At 46.7% G+C, this 14,635-nt stretch overlaps 2 protein-coding genes across 5 annotated transcripts in view; both read right to left on the reverse strand.

Annotated features, from left to right (window-relative positions):
• The window catches only part of LOC308626705 (2'-5'-oligoadenylate synthase 3-like), a 46,304-nt gene extending 42,359 nt beyond the window's left edge, over positions 1-3,945 (reverse strand). Inside the window, exons 1-4 of the mRNA XM_081252117.1 lie at positions 3,329-3,945; positions 2,805-2,844; positions 2,216-2,405; positions 1,134-1,422 (exon numbers count right to left, since the gene is read on the reverse strand). Coding sequence (XP_081108243.1) covers positions 1,134-1,422; positions 2,216-2,405; positions 2,805-2,844; positions 3,329-3,380 — 571 coding nt within the window. The 5' untranslated portion in view covers positions 3,381-3,945. The remainder of the gene's footprint in view (positions 1-1,133; positions 1,423-2,215; positions 2,406-2,804; positions 2,845-3,328) is intronic.
• Positions 3,946-7,011: 3,066 nt separating this feature from the next.
• Positions 7,012-14,635, reverse strand: part of RPH3A (rabphilin 3A) — a 272,301-nt gene continuing 264,677 nt past the window's right edge. For all 4 annotated transcript variants that reach the window (XM_081253422.1, XM_081253423.1, XM_081253420.1 and 1 more), the window contains 4 exons: positions 13,956-14,110; positions 10,653-10,734; positions 9,218-9,314; positions 7,012-8,412 (listed from right to left, as the gene is read on the reverse strand). In XM_081253422.1, the coding sequence (XP_081109548.1) occupies positions 8,282-8,412; positions 9,218-9,314; positions 10,653-10,734; positions 13,956-14,110 (465 nt within the window). In that variant the 3' untranslated portion in view covers positions 7,012-8,281. The remainder of the gene's footprint in view (positions 8,413-9,217; positions 9,315-10,652; positions 10,735-13,955; positions 14,111-14,635) is intronic.

A 14,635-nucleotide genomic window follows, 5' to 3' on the forward strand; every position in this document is an offset into this window, starting at 1 on the left:
TGGAAAGGTCAGTAGGCCCAGAGCCAGGAGGCCCGAGGGCCATCCCCAGTCCTCGCTACTCCCATCTCCACCGCCGTCACCCCATCCAAGCCAGCATCATCTCTCACCTGGACACAGCAGAGATGGCAGCAGCCTCCTTCCTGGATCCTCCACAGCCCATTCTCTACCCAGCACCCACAGAGGCCTTTTAAAACCTGATCCTTCCACTTCTTGCTTCCCAGGACATCTGAATAAAATCCAAAGTCCTCGCAGTGGCCCAGGAGGTTTGGTGTGACCTGTCTCCTGCCACCGCTGCCATCTCACCTCTTGCCTTGATCCCTTTGCTACTTACTCCCCTGGCTATTTCACTTCTTCAAATATGCCAAGCTCATTCCTGTCTCAGGGCCTTTGCACTGGCTGTTTCCTCTTCCTGGAGCCCCCAGGCCTTCCCAGGTTTGGCTTCCTCTCATCCCTCGGGCCTCGGGTCAGAGGTCACCTCCCTTGTTGCCCTAAAAATGCCCTCTAAGCCCCATCATTCTCTTTTGAATCACCGTATTTAGTTTTTGTCACAACAAGTTATCCTTTCATTTATGGTATTTAAATTATTATTGTCAGGCTCCAGAAGAGAAGTTCCCTGTGTGTCTCATTTATGGCCATAGAACAGTGCCTTGCACATGGAAGGTACTCAGTGCAAATTGAGCCTCAGAGATGTACTGCTTCCTGTCCCAGTGTTCCTGCAGATTGTCTACAGATTCCAACCCTCAGATAAATTTGATGATATTTCCTTATGCTTTGGATAAAAGATGAAATTAACATACTGTGTTTACACCAGATATACACTGCCTCATTTTTGGAAAGAGAAGATTCACACACTTTGCCAAGAATAAAACTAGTAAGCTTGGCAGGTGTTCTATAAAAATATACTGCTCCCAAATTGTACCAATTTGTTGTTAATGTCACTGCAGTGGCTGAGTATGACCCTAAACATTCTTGCCCTAGAAGAGATGCTAGGATCTCCTCCCCACTTGAAGGGATGCCCTGTTTAATAAGACTCTCAAAGTGAGAGAGGTTTCTGCTCAGAAACATGAAAAGAGAACAGAAGAAGCCCTGACATTGGACAAAGGCTGAAACACCTTGTGGCTGAGAGTGCTCACCCAGGGCATCAAAAGCGGGCAGGACATCAAACTCCACCCACTCATAGAGCTGAGGGGATCTAAGCACAAAGCTGAGAGCACGGGGATTCTCCCATTGCTGTTTCTGGACCTCAAACTTCACTTCAAATGTTTTCTCCCTTTGACAGGCTTCCAGCTGTCTCCTAATTTCCTTGATGAATTCTCCTCGGCGCTGAAGTTGTTCCTGAAAACTTTTAAGATTGGTGAGGAAGACGACGAGGTCAGCATCTGATCGGCCCCTGAGGGTCGTGCCTTTGCCTGAGGAGCCACCCTGAAAAAGGTGATGAGAATGAGAACTGATATTTATCATTGAGAAGAGCCTCCCTAAATAAAATGCTGAGAACAATCACTACCATTTTGAGTACTAGCCACTGTTCTGAAGGCATTACCAGTCTTAACTCCTAGAATGCTCACAAGAACTCTGTGATTTAGCTACTATTATTATCTGTTCCCATTTTCCAGATGGGGAAACAGATGCTGAGAGAGATTATGTATCAGCCCAATCACACAGCTAGTAGGTGGCAGAGATGCAATTCAGTCTGTGTTCTTTACTCCCTGTTCTTTACGATCTTATGTAATTAATACTGTAAACTGGCCCATGGCTTATTTTACTTGATCTGCAAGCCGTGCAAAGTACTGGGAATTATGGATGATGAAATTGAGGCACAGAGAGGTTAAGTGACTCGCCCAAGATTTCACAGCAGCAGGTGCTATCTGCTTTCAAAACTTATACTCTTAACCAGCTCATGAGTCTGCAGGAATGGTGAGTTCCCAGCCTGGTCAATGATTAGCGGATTGTTGATACAGCTGGGCTTCAGTTTGTCTATCTCTGTGGTCGACATGACATAGGTGGTTTATAAACTTCACCTGGGCGTTTGTTAAAAGCTTACAAATGGAGGCCCTCACCCCAAAAGCTATTTTCACAAGCTGCGGTTACAGTTTTGGCATGGATAAATCAGAAACCACCAGCCCCAGAGATCTCAACCTTTTGCTCTCTGTCTGTCTCTGTGGAAATGCTTGCTCTTCCAGCCTCCTTCTCCCCAGCCAGGCAGTTCTGGACTCACCTTCACAACTTTGGACACCCGAACAGGGTGGGGGGTCCATCGGAAACACCTCTCCTTCAGGAAACTGCAGATGATATAGATGGCTTCATTGACCTGCGTGCGGAAATCCTTGTCTGGCAGGAGGTGGTCTTCGATGAACTTGTCCAGTTGGTTGGCTTGGGTCTTTCTGAGCTTCTTTATGATGCTCAGGCTGGGACAGGAGAGCCAGAGGCGGCACAGTTGGCTGCCAAAACCTGTTAGCTTCTACCTCTTCTGCTGCCTGGGCCTAGGAGGCTGTTAGTTTCATTTTCTCGAAAGGGTAGAGGTGTGCCCTGAGTCTGGACTGTCACTGGTTTCCTTTATTTGAAAGGGAGGAGCCATACCCTTGTTCTTTGCCTTTAAGAAATCAAAAAGCCCTTTGACCCTGTGTCTCCCAGCTCTTTCCCCTGCTGAGACTTATTCTGCCTTTATCCAGCCCCCTAGAACATCAGGCCTTTCTTCAGACTGTTCTGAAAATGTTGCTTTTTAACCCAGGTTAGTACCTCACCCAAGAGAAGTCATAAGTAAAAACTTTTTTGGGGGGTTTCCTTTGTCTTTTTTTGTTACCTACAAAATCGGTTTATGGTCTCCTATGATCTTTACAGCAGTACCTGAATATTATAAAGAGAAAAATGTCAGAAAAATCAGGGAGCATAAAGACCATCCAGGATCCTAAACTTCGAAGACTACATCTATAAACATTTTGGTGGAGATCTTTCCAGATATTTTTTTCTAGGTTAACGCACACACACATATACACAAACTCTAAACATGTGTCTCTTTTTTCTAAATGACATTATCCTATACTTTTCCCCCTTTTGATTAATAGACTTTATTTCCTAAAGAAGTTTTGGGTTTAAAGAAAAATTGAAGTACAGAGTTCACTTATGTCCCCTCTCCTTCCACCCATAGTTTCCCCCATTACCAAATTTGGTGTGGTACATTTGTTGCAAGATGAATTGATACTGATATGTTACTATTAAATAAAGTTCAAAGTTTACATTAGGGTTCACACTGTGTTGTACATTTTATGGGTTTGCCAAATCATAATGTGTTGTCTCTACCAATTATGAAATCATTGCAGAATAGTCTCACCTGTTGCTCCACGATCTGAGTTTAGATGTTTCTTCTCTTCTAATATATGCATTCAGTGCTAAAAATTCTCCTCTAAGCACTGCTTTCACTGTCTCTAAATTTTTTCTTTTCCTTGACTGTAAAATATTTTTTCAATGTCTCTTGAGACTTTTAGACCCATGTGTGTTAGAAGTGTGTTATTTAATCTCCAAAGACGTTGGAATTTTCCAGGTCTTTCTTTTCTTGATTTCTTGTTTAATTCCATTGTGGTAAAGAGCGTACCTTGTATGCTATGTATGCTTTTGAATCTGTTAAGGTGCATTCTATGGCCCAGACGGTAGTCTATCTCGGTGAATATCCCATGTGAGCTTGAGAAGAATGTATATTCTGCTGTTGTTGGGTGAAGTAGTCTGCCAGTGCCAATTAGCTATCTTTTTGAATCACCCTTGTCTTAACCAGCTCATCAATTAATTGACACTCCCCACTCCTTGTGTATAACATATTGACTTATGCCTAAGCCATGTGGAACCATGAAGGGGATGGGCATTCATCTATGTGACACTCTATACATACAGTTGGAATGTATGTTTATCAAAGATTCTGTTTACTCCCAAATGCTTTTTGGGCAATCGTACTTGTTAATGAAATATATACTTTTGACAAAATATATGTAAACAAATCCAACATGAGTGCAAAAGCTATCTGTCCTTAGAAAACCAGCACTGAATTCGTTGGAAAGATGTAATAAAGCCTAGTACCATAGAACAGTGCAGAGAATTAGGTATGAGTGAGACAACTCTGAAAGAACTGAGGGCATAATTGGAAAAATCCAGAATTAGGCCCTGTCTTTGAAGGTTACTTTACATTCTTGTTTTCTTTAAAGAAACAGGAACAGGAAATTATAGATGGCTCATTCTTGTGTGTTTTATGCAAAATAGATAATGCAGGACTACAGTCAGGGGATCTGCCCTCAACGAGGTCTAGGTCTTCTTTGAATGACTGGGAAATGAAGGCATTACTTGTGGGCCCAGGGGACCACAAATGATGTCCTACCTATATAGTTGAAGACCCACAGGAGGGACTTGCTCAAGCTCACATATTGTCCCCATTTTCCAGATGAGGAAACCAAGACTCAGAGAGGTTAGGTTCCACAGCTAGTAAGTGAGTCAGGATCTGAATGTTGCACTGAGTGGATTAAAAAGCTGGTGTGCTTTTCTGGTCAGGTGATTTCTACCACACCACGTAGCCTCTTACACTATGTTTGGTTTCAGTGGGGAAAAAAAGAAAATTAGTCAAGTTAGGTGTACTGATACTTATGAAAACTTTCCTCATGTGTATTTATCTCAGCCTGTTAAGCATGTCCCATGCCTAGGGAAGGAGATCAACCATTTCAGAGGTGGAAATTAAGCTTCTTTTCAGCTGCCTATGACTGACTGGTGGTGGCTGCCATGGGTAGACTGCTGTGTTCAGAAGAATGCAGATGCTGCTAGTGGGTTCTGTGGGGAAAATGCCATATTGATTAGTGATCCACCATGAGCACAGGGAAGAGCACGGCAACTAGGGTTTCCTGCCATTCGGAGGCCTGTGTGGCCCTAACTGGCACCCCTCTCCACTTAGCGGCAGCTGACTGAATCGTAGGCAAAATGATGGACTTTTAGGGCAGTGGTTTGCAAAGTCACGATGGAGGTGGGAAGCCCAAGCCATCAACCAGGAAATATTTTCAAATATACCTCTGGTCCCCAGGGTGTAGCAGAATCTGCAGGAAGGGGCGATGGTGGTAGGGAGAGCATGGGTAGTTTGAAAAATAAATCTCCCCAGGTGATTCTAATATGCCAACTTCTGCCCCCAACAGTGAGAACCACCCTTTTGGGAGTGAGAAAAGGAAACTGCCTCAAACTTGGCATGGAAGAGAAGTTTCCATTGGATGGAATTGTCAGCTCCTTCTAAAAAGCAACCAATCTTCCTGATGAGTTGCTTAAGCTCTTTTGATGTAAGCCGAAAATCTCTCTTGCAGTGAGTTTAAAAATCCTTCTGGAAAGTTAGTTACTCACTAGCTCACTTTCAGGACTGTTGAGAATCTCAAGTGAGGGGTCATTTCTGAAAAGGCTCATCGCAGGATGGAAAGTGCTTCAATATAAAAGAGGTGTTTGGTGATCTGCCTTCTTATAATCGGTGCGTTAAGAGCATTGCACAGGGGGTCCAACGATCTAGCTCCTTTCCTGGCACTGCAGCCATGAGATGTTGGATGTGCCCATCCCCTTCTCTGGGCTTTGGGCTGTCCACCTGTCAGGTAAGTGAGCTGACTGAACTAGGCTCTGGCTCAACTCTGTGGTCTCTTTCAGCCTTGAAATTATCTGATTCCACAACCACTAGGGAGTTTTCCCCAAGGTTGGGTTAGTCGGGAAAAGATGAGGATGCTGCCTTCTCATTGGGTGGACACCAGCAAAAAGCATTCTTCCAGGAGAGCGTGAGGTCAGTCAAGTTGGCTGGAGCCCACCTTTCCAAGATGAAATCCATCAGAAAGCAAACTTCACGGGGGCAGGGACCGCATCTGCCTTGTTTACCGCTGTATCCCCAGTGGCTGGAACATAGTAGATGCTCATTAACTACTGACTATCCAGCTAACATCATGTATGTTGGTGGGGAGAAAGAGCTTCCAGAAACCAGAGAGGAAAAACCCAGGCCATCAGTTTTCCTGGATATTCCTACTTTATTTTTGGCTACATCGTCACAAAGAAAGGCGATGGGTGGTTCTGCATGCACCAGAGGGCGTGTGTGTGTGTGTTTGTGTGTGTATGTGTTTGTGTGTGTGCGTGTGTGTTCTAGCAGAGAGATGCTTACATTTGTCAGGGAGGGGGCGCGCCTGGACAGAGGCACTGTGAGCTAGCCGCATGCTGAGTCCAGCACCAATGCCAGCGTTAGGCCTGGGAGACACAGCCAGCATGCTTTCTCCTAAGGGCAAACCATGAACAGGAGGTAGGCTGAGAGTGGGCACCAAGGGGGCCACTGGAGAGAGAGGCTCAGGAAGGAAGATGGCAGCCAGGAAGCTGCTGGCCATCGTGGAGAAGGTGAAATACCTGGTGTCTAGAAAATGGTTATTCAAAGCAAGAAATCAATGACTTCCAATGACTTGTCAAGGGAGCTAGGAGTGGAGGGCCCCAAAATGGAAGGTTAAAAGATGTGTGTTTGGAGAAAGTGAGAGCTTTAGTGTCCCTCTGGCTACTTCTATAGATAACGGTGGGGTACTGGAGAGAGGGGGTGCAATGTTTGTGGGGGAAGACTTACTGGAAATTGGGAAAAATCAAACCTTCCTCACAGGGCGCCGAGGATGACCTGACCCTGAACCTTATAGTGTTTGTCCTTGTCGCCTTTTCCTCCTTTGAAAAATTTTTTTTTTTTTTTTAATTTTTAGGAAGAAAGACTGAACAATTCATGATGGAACAGAAGCCTTTGGTGTCAGGATCTGTCACTCTCTAAAGTTTTATGACCATGATGGTGTTTTGTTCTCCTGACACAATGAAGAGGGTGCAAGAGATAGAGAGAGACCAGAGGCGATTCTGAGTGAGAGACAGGGTGCAAGAGAGTCTGAGAGAGAGAGAGAAAGAGAGGGAGGGGGAGGGAGGGAGAGGGAGAGGGGGAGGGAGGGAGAGGGAGAGGGGGAGAGGGGGAGAGAGAGAGAGAGAGAGGGGGGGGGAGGGAGGGAGGGAGAGGGGGAGGGGGAGAGAGAGAGAGAGAGAGAGAGAGAGAGAGAGAGAGAGAGAGAGATGTGGGGGTCATTTGTTCATTTAGCTAAGAGCAAAGGAAGAAGGCAGGCTAGGGGCTTTGGAGAGGCCCCCTGGAAACCAGACCTCTGGTTTAAACACCTTCTGCGCCCACTTGGGGAGGCCAGGGGCTGAGAAAGCCCCTCTACGGGGTGTCTACACAGCTTGCGGGATGCTGCCATGCACCCAGGGCAGCGCCAGCAGCAGCCCAAGGCCCGAGGACACCCGGCTCTGCCAAGGGGAGAAGTGGGTAGTTGAAGAAGCGCAGACCTACATGGAAGTTCAGGGTTTTGCCAGTTTCTCAGCATTTGCTGGTCAGGCCGGTGAGAGGAGGCGAGGAGGTGAGGCTGTGTTAAGATACACTTTTTTGCTTTTGCTATTTTACCCCCTCAGAGAGGGAAAAAGGAGAAGGGGCGAGAGGTGGGAGCAGAGGGAAGAGGTGAGAGGGTGAGGAAGGGAGAGGTGAACGTGGCGTTGGGCTAAGGGAAGGGGAAGGAGGAGAAGGGGGGAGGTGGGTGGTAGAAAATGGGAGCTAGTTTCTGCTAGGAAGCAAATAGGGGACATCCTGAAAGGGGGGGCTACCCAGTTCCTTTGGGTATTCTGCATGGTCATTCCTTGATGCACCTGGAGCCGGGAGGGTGTTCCTAGTCACCGGGGAGTTTAAACATGGGGGTCTGTTTTGTGGCAATTGGGGTGTATGATGTGAAGAGGTGGAGGGACCTGGGATGCTCTGTTTCTGCCCAAATGCTTATCCTCACAGCCTTGTCTGGCTCTGCTGACAACTGTGGGTATAGGTGGATGCGACATAGGAAACAAGTTGTGTGTGTGTGTGTGTGTGTGTGTGTGTGTTATGTGCGTGTGTCCAAGGCCAGGAGGGTCTAAAAACAGTCCTAAATGATGAAGAGCCTCTGTAATTTACCCAGGCTGAGAGGTTGTTAAATTACCAACCTCCTTGTGAAAATCTCCCCATCCCCATCCCTATGGCTCCATCCTGGAGGGATCAGAGAGGGGCTGCATTCAGAGCCCGCATCGCAGCGTTGAGGAGAGGGGAGGTTTTTGGTGGCAATGCCCAAGGTGTGGGGGAGACTTCAAAGGCAGGCTCCAGGAGTGATGGGGTTGGGGGAGGCAATAGAGAAGAGAGACCAGAGTGCAACGGGCAGCTGGGACAGGCTGTGGAGTGATGGGGCATGGAGGTGGGGACCTGGGCGCCATCCTAATCGCTTGACACGTGGTTCTCATTCTGTAGCTGGTGCCAGCGTTCTATCTTCTTGTCCTTGTTTTTCAGACACTCGTACCAGTGTTTTAAGCGCTCTCCCTTGGCTGAGATCCCCAGCTGGCAGCCTCCTGGAGGACAAGATGGGAAGATAGGGGCAGGCGGTCAGAGTGGAGGGATGAACGGGAATCTCATTCTGGACCCAAATGTCTAGCTGGGGAAAAACTGCCACCAAGCAGTGACCCACCCCACCTCCAGCCACTTGGGATCCATTCTCTCTGGAGATTGTGGTTATGAGGTTATTATTACTACTGGCTTTCTCTGCCTACAGACTACTTACTCAAGAACCTGCAATGGCTCCCTACTGTGGCATCAAGTCACAACTTCACTGTCTATTTTTTAAGACCTTCTTTAAGTCACCACTCCACTCACTGCAGTTCTCTCTCACTACTTCTGGCACTCATCATCTATTTCCAAAGAGTCTACTTCATCACCCTGCTCAATCCTGCCTGCACATCTTTGCTCATGCTGTATCCATTGTCTGGAATTCCCTCCCTGCTCCACCTGTAATGACTATTCTTCCTCATTATTTGGAGGGGGACTGGGAACAGTAGAACCTTCATTCTGGACTTGCAAATAGATTAAGGAGACTTCCTTTGCACCCTATTTTCTGCAGAGGCCACACACTCCACTCTTCTGTAATTTAATTATTCTGCTGGCGGTGATTTGTTCAGCAAATAACCAATCATGATCCAATCTTCCCAGCTTTGTAACCCAAATTGGACCCAAGTGAGGACCATGGGTCCCGACTTAGCGTTTGGACAATGTAATTACCAAAGTAAAGCAGTGCCCTCAACCCTGTGCATCCCTGGGTAAGGCTCTCCTCTCCTGGGAGGACAGAGGATAGGGTTTTCCCCGGGAGCTGGGAGCACTCACCGATGTAATCATTGGACTTGCCAATGTCATAGTCCCAGACTGAGATGTCCAGTGACTTCTTCGCCAGGTCACTATGCTTGATGTCATAGAAAAATTCCTAGATGCAGCAGAGGAAGACATGTGAGTGACAAAGTTCTCTGAGCCTTCGGCATCGGAAGCTAAGAGGCTGAGTCCTAGGGGTTCATGGACCAAGGGGAGGACCTTGTATTGGGTATCTGGAATCAAAGGGGCCTTTACCCCAGGCCTGATGATCCCCTCTGAACTAACACTCCATATAACAAAGCCCCCCAGCCCCTATAATTCTCTTTTCAATGACTCTGCTTCAAGTTGAGAAGACTGGTGGGGTGTTTCTAAGAGGGCTGGTCCTGGTCAAGTTTCCTTTAAGGCAGATAGCCATGAACTCAGTCCTTCCATTCTGATAGCTTCTGAAGTGGTTTTCCTCCCTCTCATTGTTCAGAGATTAAAGGTAGTTGCGGGTTAGGTGCTTATGTTTTCAGATAATCTGATTTTGTCAATAACTCTTCTGCCTAATCATAAAATTCATTCATGTTCATCTTTAAAACAAACAAGGAAGCAAAAAAAAAAAAAAAAACCCCACAAAAATCCAAAACCAAAACTTGTTATCTATCTACCCAAGAATGACCACTGTCAACATTCCCCATGTGTGACCATGCTGGTGTCTGTTTTGAAAAATTAATATGAATTTTATACCATATGGAATATTTGAATATTGTATTATAGAAATATAGTATGAATATACTGTACTGTGGCTTCCTTTTTCCATTTTATAACATATGGTAAAAACCAACTTTGTGTGTTAGCAGGTTTTTTTTCCTACATCACTACTTTATTTTTATTTTTAATTTTTTTTCTGCATCACCACTTTTATGGCTGTGTCTAACAGCTGTGTGGCTGGACCATAACCTAGTGCTCAACATTTGAGTATTTAGATGCCTGACAGGTCACAGTGTGAATACAGAGGAATAAGCACATTCAATGGGTATCTAGATAGTAGCTTTAGCAGGACTGGATGCACTGGATGGACCTGGGGATGGATGGAGGGAGAGAGGGAGAGGGATAGGGATAGGGCAGTGCCAACTGGGTGGGTGGTAAAGGGGACAACTACCCCTATTTATTTCCTCAAATATCAGTATTATATACTATTAGAGTTGATAAAGACATTGGAGATGATTTAATTCATTCTCTCTCCAAATTCAGTGTCTTCCCTATGACATTCCAAATCTATAGGCTTTTGTTTTAGGCTTGATTCCCTCCAATGATGAGGAACTCATTCCTCCTTCTTTAGATAATTCAAGCTGATCTATGTAAGAAAGCTTTTTTGTGTGTGTGCTTTACAACTTTCTAGCAGGGAATTTGTTCCTCCCTCACATATAGGAACTATCCCAGAGCATGGCAAAAAATGGGGCAGCCTTACCTCATTAAATTCAGGATTCAACGTTTTCTTCTTAATTTGAGTCTTATGTTTGGCTTTCTTTCCCATATCTGGTTTCAGCCAGCTGAGAGGAGACAGGAGAGGCTATTATGGATGAAGTTTAATGAATAAGAACAGCCTCTTGATGACCCCAAAGGTCCTCCCAGTGTCAGGAGAATAATGAACAGATCAGAAAGTGAATCAACATTAATAATGACCAATGTGCATCAGAGCATCTACTTGGTGCCAGGCATTACCTAAGCACCTTATGCATATTTAATCCTCAACAAACCCTAGATGGTACAACCACCCATTTACATATAAGGAAACTGAGCGTTCAGAGTGAAGTTGAGACATGTGCCTCTGGTCACACAGATGGGGACTCAACCCAGCTGTTGCCTCTGGAGTCTGTGCTCTTAGCTAGGACCTTCTCCCAATGGATCATTGAGAACCTGGATGACGGTGCCTGGGGCTTCACTACTGATTATCTCTTAAGCTGCCCCCAGGTCCTGGGGAGATGATGAGGGTATGGACAAAAGGGAGAAGATGCAAATTACGATCAGTCTCCTGTTCAAAACTATTCCATGGCTCTCCTTTGACCTCAGGGTGGAGTTCAAAATCCTTAATGTGGCCTTAAGGCTCTATGTGGTTGGGTCCCTGCTCCTGTCCAGCCTGATCTTGTGCCACGTGCTTCACCCCACACCCCATTCACTCTCCTTTCCATCCCAGGGCCTTTGCACATACTATCTGTTCTGCCTAGAAGGCTCTTCCCCAGTGTAGACACAATGCATGACACGTAGTAGGTGCTCAATCAATATTTTCTGGGCGAATAAATAAAATGGGCTAATAAAAACTCTTAAGAGTTAGGACAATTGGATTCTGAAGCAAGCTGTCACTAGCTGTGCAACTCTCAACATGAGTGTAACTTCGGTATGCCTCAGCGTCCCAATCTGTAAAGAAGGCAAACTTTTCTTTCTCACTCACAGAACTGCTTTTGAGGATAATCTGAAAGAAGAGATACAAAAGGGAATCCCCTTTGAAAGGTACCAGATGCTGAACAAAAATAAAGGGCAATTCTGACTTTAAAAAACTTTATTGGATCTTAAATTGGTTAATGATCTCCTGTTTTCTTTTTTACAATGCCCACCAGGGCAGCTGATTCACTGGTGACCACTGCAACTCTACTTCTTCTGGAGGGTTGGGTAGATGGGAGAAGGGGTGGTGGGGAGAGTTATTTAAGAAAAACAATTTGCATGTGTCTGGGATTCAATGGAGTACAGGACAGGAGCCCAGGAGCTAATGTACTCTATTGGACCATAGGGGAAAATTAGAAAATTACACCAAATTACTCCTAGAAATCAAACGCATTCCAGACACGTGTGTTCTTTTGTTAACTAAAATCCTCTTTCAAAGAAAATCTGGAGCAAAGTCCACTGTGGCCTGATTTGTAGCCATGACCTTAAGGGAAGCATTGATTTCTATTGTCAGAGGCAGTGGGGATGGGGGAAGGAGTGTCTCCCAGGTTGGAGAGATCATTAATAAACACTCTTTGCCATGAGTAAGATAGTGATAGTAATTATTTATAACCATAATGGCAGGTATTTGTTGAGCACCGACTCCATGAAAATGTCTCTCTCAGATCTCCAACTGCAGGGGGAGACTGACAAGCTGCTGGGCTCTGAATACACCACTATGTTTTCATGTGGCCACGTTCCCCACAGGCTGCTCTCAGCCAGTACCTGAGCCAGCAGCGACAGTAGGCAGCCCCATTTCTGGGAGATGCGGGGCTCCTCTAATGGGCGACTGCGCTCAAGGATTCCGCACCACAGTGGTTGAAACTTACACAGAACTGCACTGCAGTCTAAGACTCTTCCTGCCCAACCATCCCCCCACTACCCCGCAGGAAGCAGACGTGCACCAGGCCTGTTGTCTCTATGGTCCTCCTCCAGCTCTCTCTCAATTTTCCTTCCCAGGCGCTTTCCCCAGCAAATCTCTTAGCATCTCATCTAGTCTTCGTGTCTGCTTCTTGAAGGACAGGACCAAATGACCAATACTACTCTTCCCATTTCACAGATGAGGACATAGAGGCCCAGAGATGTTAAGGCATGAGCCCAAGGTCACACAGCTGGAGAATACTGAAGACTATTGGATCTGGGATTCAAACCCGGGCAGTCTGGATCCAGAGCTCAGGCTCTCAACAACAACCACATAAACACACATTTTACTGCCACAAGCAAGGCAGAATTCTATTCAGAGTAGCTAAATGTTTCTGTACCAGGCGTAATTTTATTCCTTTTATATGGTATCTCATTTGAGCCTCATGGACACTCTTGGAAATAAGTGGACTTGTTTTCTCCACTTTACCAATGAAGAATCTGAAGCTCAGAGACATCAAATAACTTGCTTATAGTTACACAGCTGGTAGCTGGCAGAGATGGAAGGTGCATCCCATGTCTGATTCAATGGCGGCTTGGAGAATGTGCCTGAAGGACCTCCAACTACAGGGAACATAAATGACCAAGGCCCCAGCTGCCACGCTTGGAAATCCGTGCCATGTTTGTGCCAAGCCACACTCCCAGCTGACTACCGAACATGGCAGGGATACCTATGGCAGGCCTACTCCTAGGAGACATGGGCCTCATGTGATGGCCAATTTTGGCTTGAGGACTTCCTGATGGCTTTGCTGAACTTGCATCTGGGATGCTTCCACCCATCCCTCCCTCCCTCGTCCCCTCACTTAGGGTCAGACTCGAATGGCCGTCTAACTGCTGTCCCATTTCCCCTGACTCTCCCCCTACTTTCCCTCACACAGGCATTACTCCTCTGTTTAATCCCCTCTTGGCATCTTCTCAGAGGACCCAGAACACAAAGTCTCTCTTATTCCCCGTGACTGAGATAACAGGAATAAACCCAAAGCCTAAGGTCTTTTCTTTGAGCATTTCCAGACTGAATCCAGAAAAAGTCAGGTTGCTTCTTTGGTGGTGGGGCTCTGGACTCTGGAGGGATGTGTTGCTGATTCCCAGGCACTACAAATGGGATTACTGTAACCTTGCCGACCACCCCTCTCCCACAGGAGGAGAGCCACAAAACTTCTCATATGGGTGGGTGACACACCAGGCTGACTGAGACTCCAGACTCACACTCACCAGTTCTGGGCATCTGTCTCACTGTGTGACCTTGGGCAGGTTCTTTGCCCTCTCTGGGCCTCAATGTACAATGATCTTGGGGAAGCTCTCTGGTTTTCTCTTTGCAAGGATCTAGGACCCCCCTCTGGGGCCCATTTATAGTCCCCAGACATTGACTCACAGCTTGACGAATGGATCTGAGTAGCCATTGGCGTCCATGGCCGCCAGGTGCACGCAGCGTATGATGCCCACAATGAGGCCTCCCTGCTGTGTGCTGTACATGAGGGACACCAGGATCTTGCCGCGTTCCTCTGTGTCACCAATACGCTCCACCTGCTGCAGTAGGAGAAGAGGGTGTGTGGGCCTAGGAGGGAAGGGGTCCGGGCAACGTGGATGGCGATCACTAAAGAGAGAGTCTGTGGAAAGCATGAGGAGGTGGTCCAGTGCCAGTGCAATCAGCACTACAGACAGCAGACACCCCAGACTCCAGGGAGGAGCAAATGATGAAAGCCAAGGGGCCCAGTCCTAGGCACATGGGGGCCAATGGCTTTTCTCTGACTTAGACACAGACTGACCCTGGCTCTGATCATAGGCTGAGCTTGACCCTGATTCCAACGTGACTCAGCTCAGACTCCCCCCCACCCACCCAATTTTCTCAGAAGTGCAGTCCTTGGGGCCGAGGGCATGGTTGTGAAGCCAAACTCCAGCCTCTGCCAGACACACAGCTCAAAGAACCTGTCCTACATCCCCACGGAGGGAGCGTGGCATTGCTCTAGTGCAGCAGAACTGCCAGTAGAGCTTCTGCCAACAAGGTCAAGGAATTCGAGGGTGTCTCTTGGGTGTGAGAGGATGGGGCTTCCC

This window comes from Mesoplodon bidens (assembly GCF_964165515.1).
Source record: "Mesoplodon bidens genome assembly, chromosome: 13".
Taxonomy (NCBI): Eukaryota; Metazoa; Chordata; class Mammalia; order Artiodactyla; family Ziphiidae; genus Mesoplodon; species Mesoplodon bidens.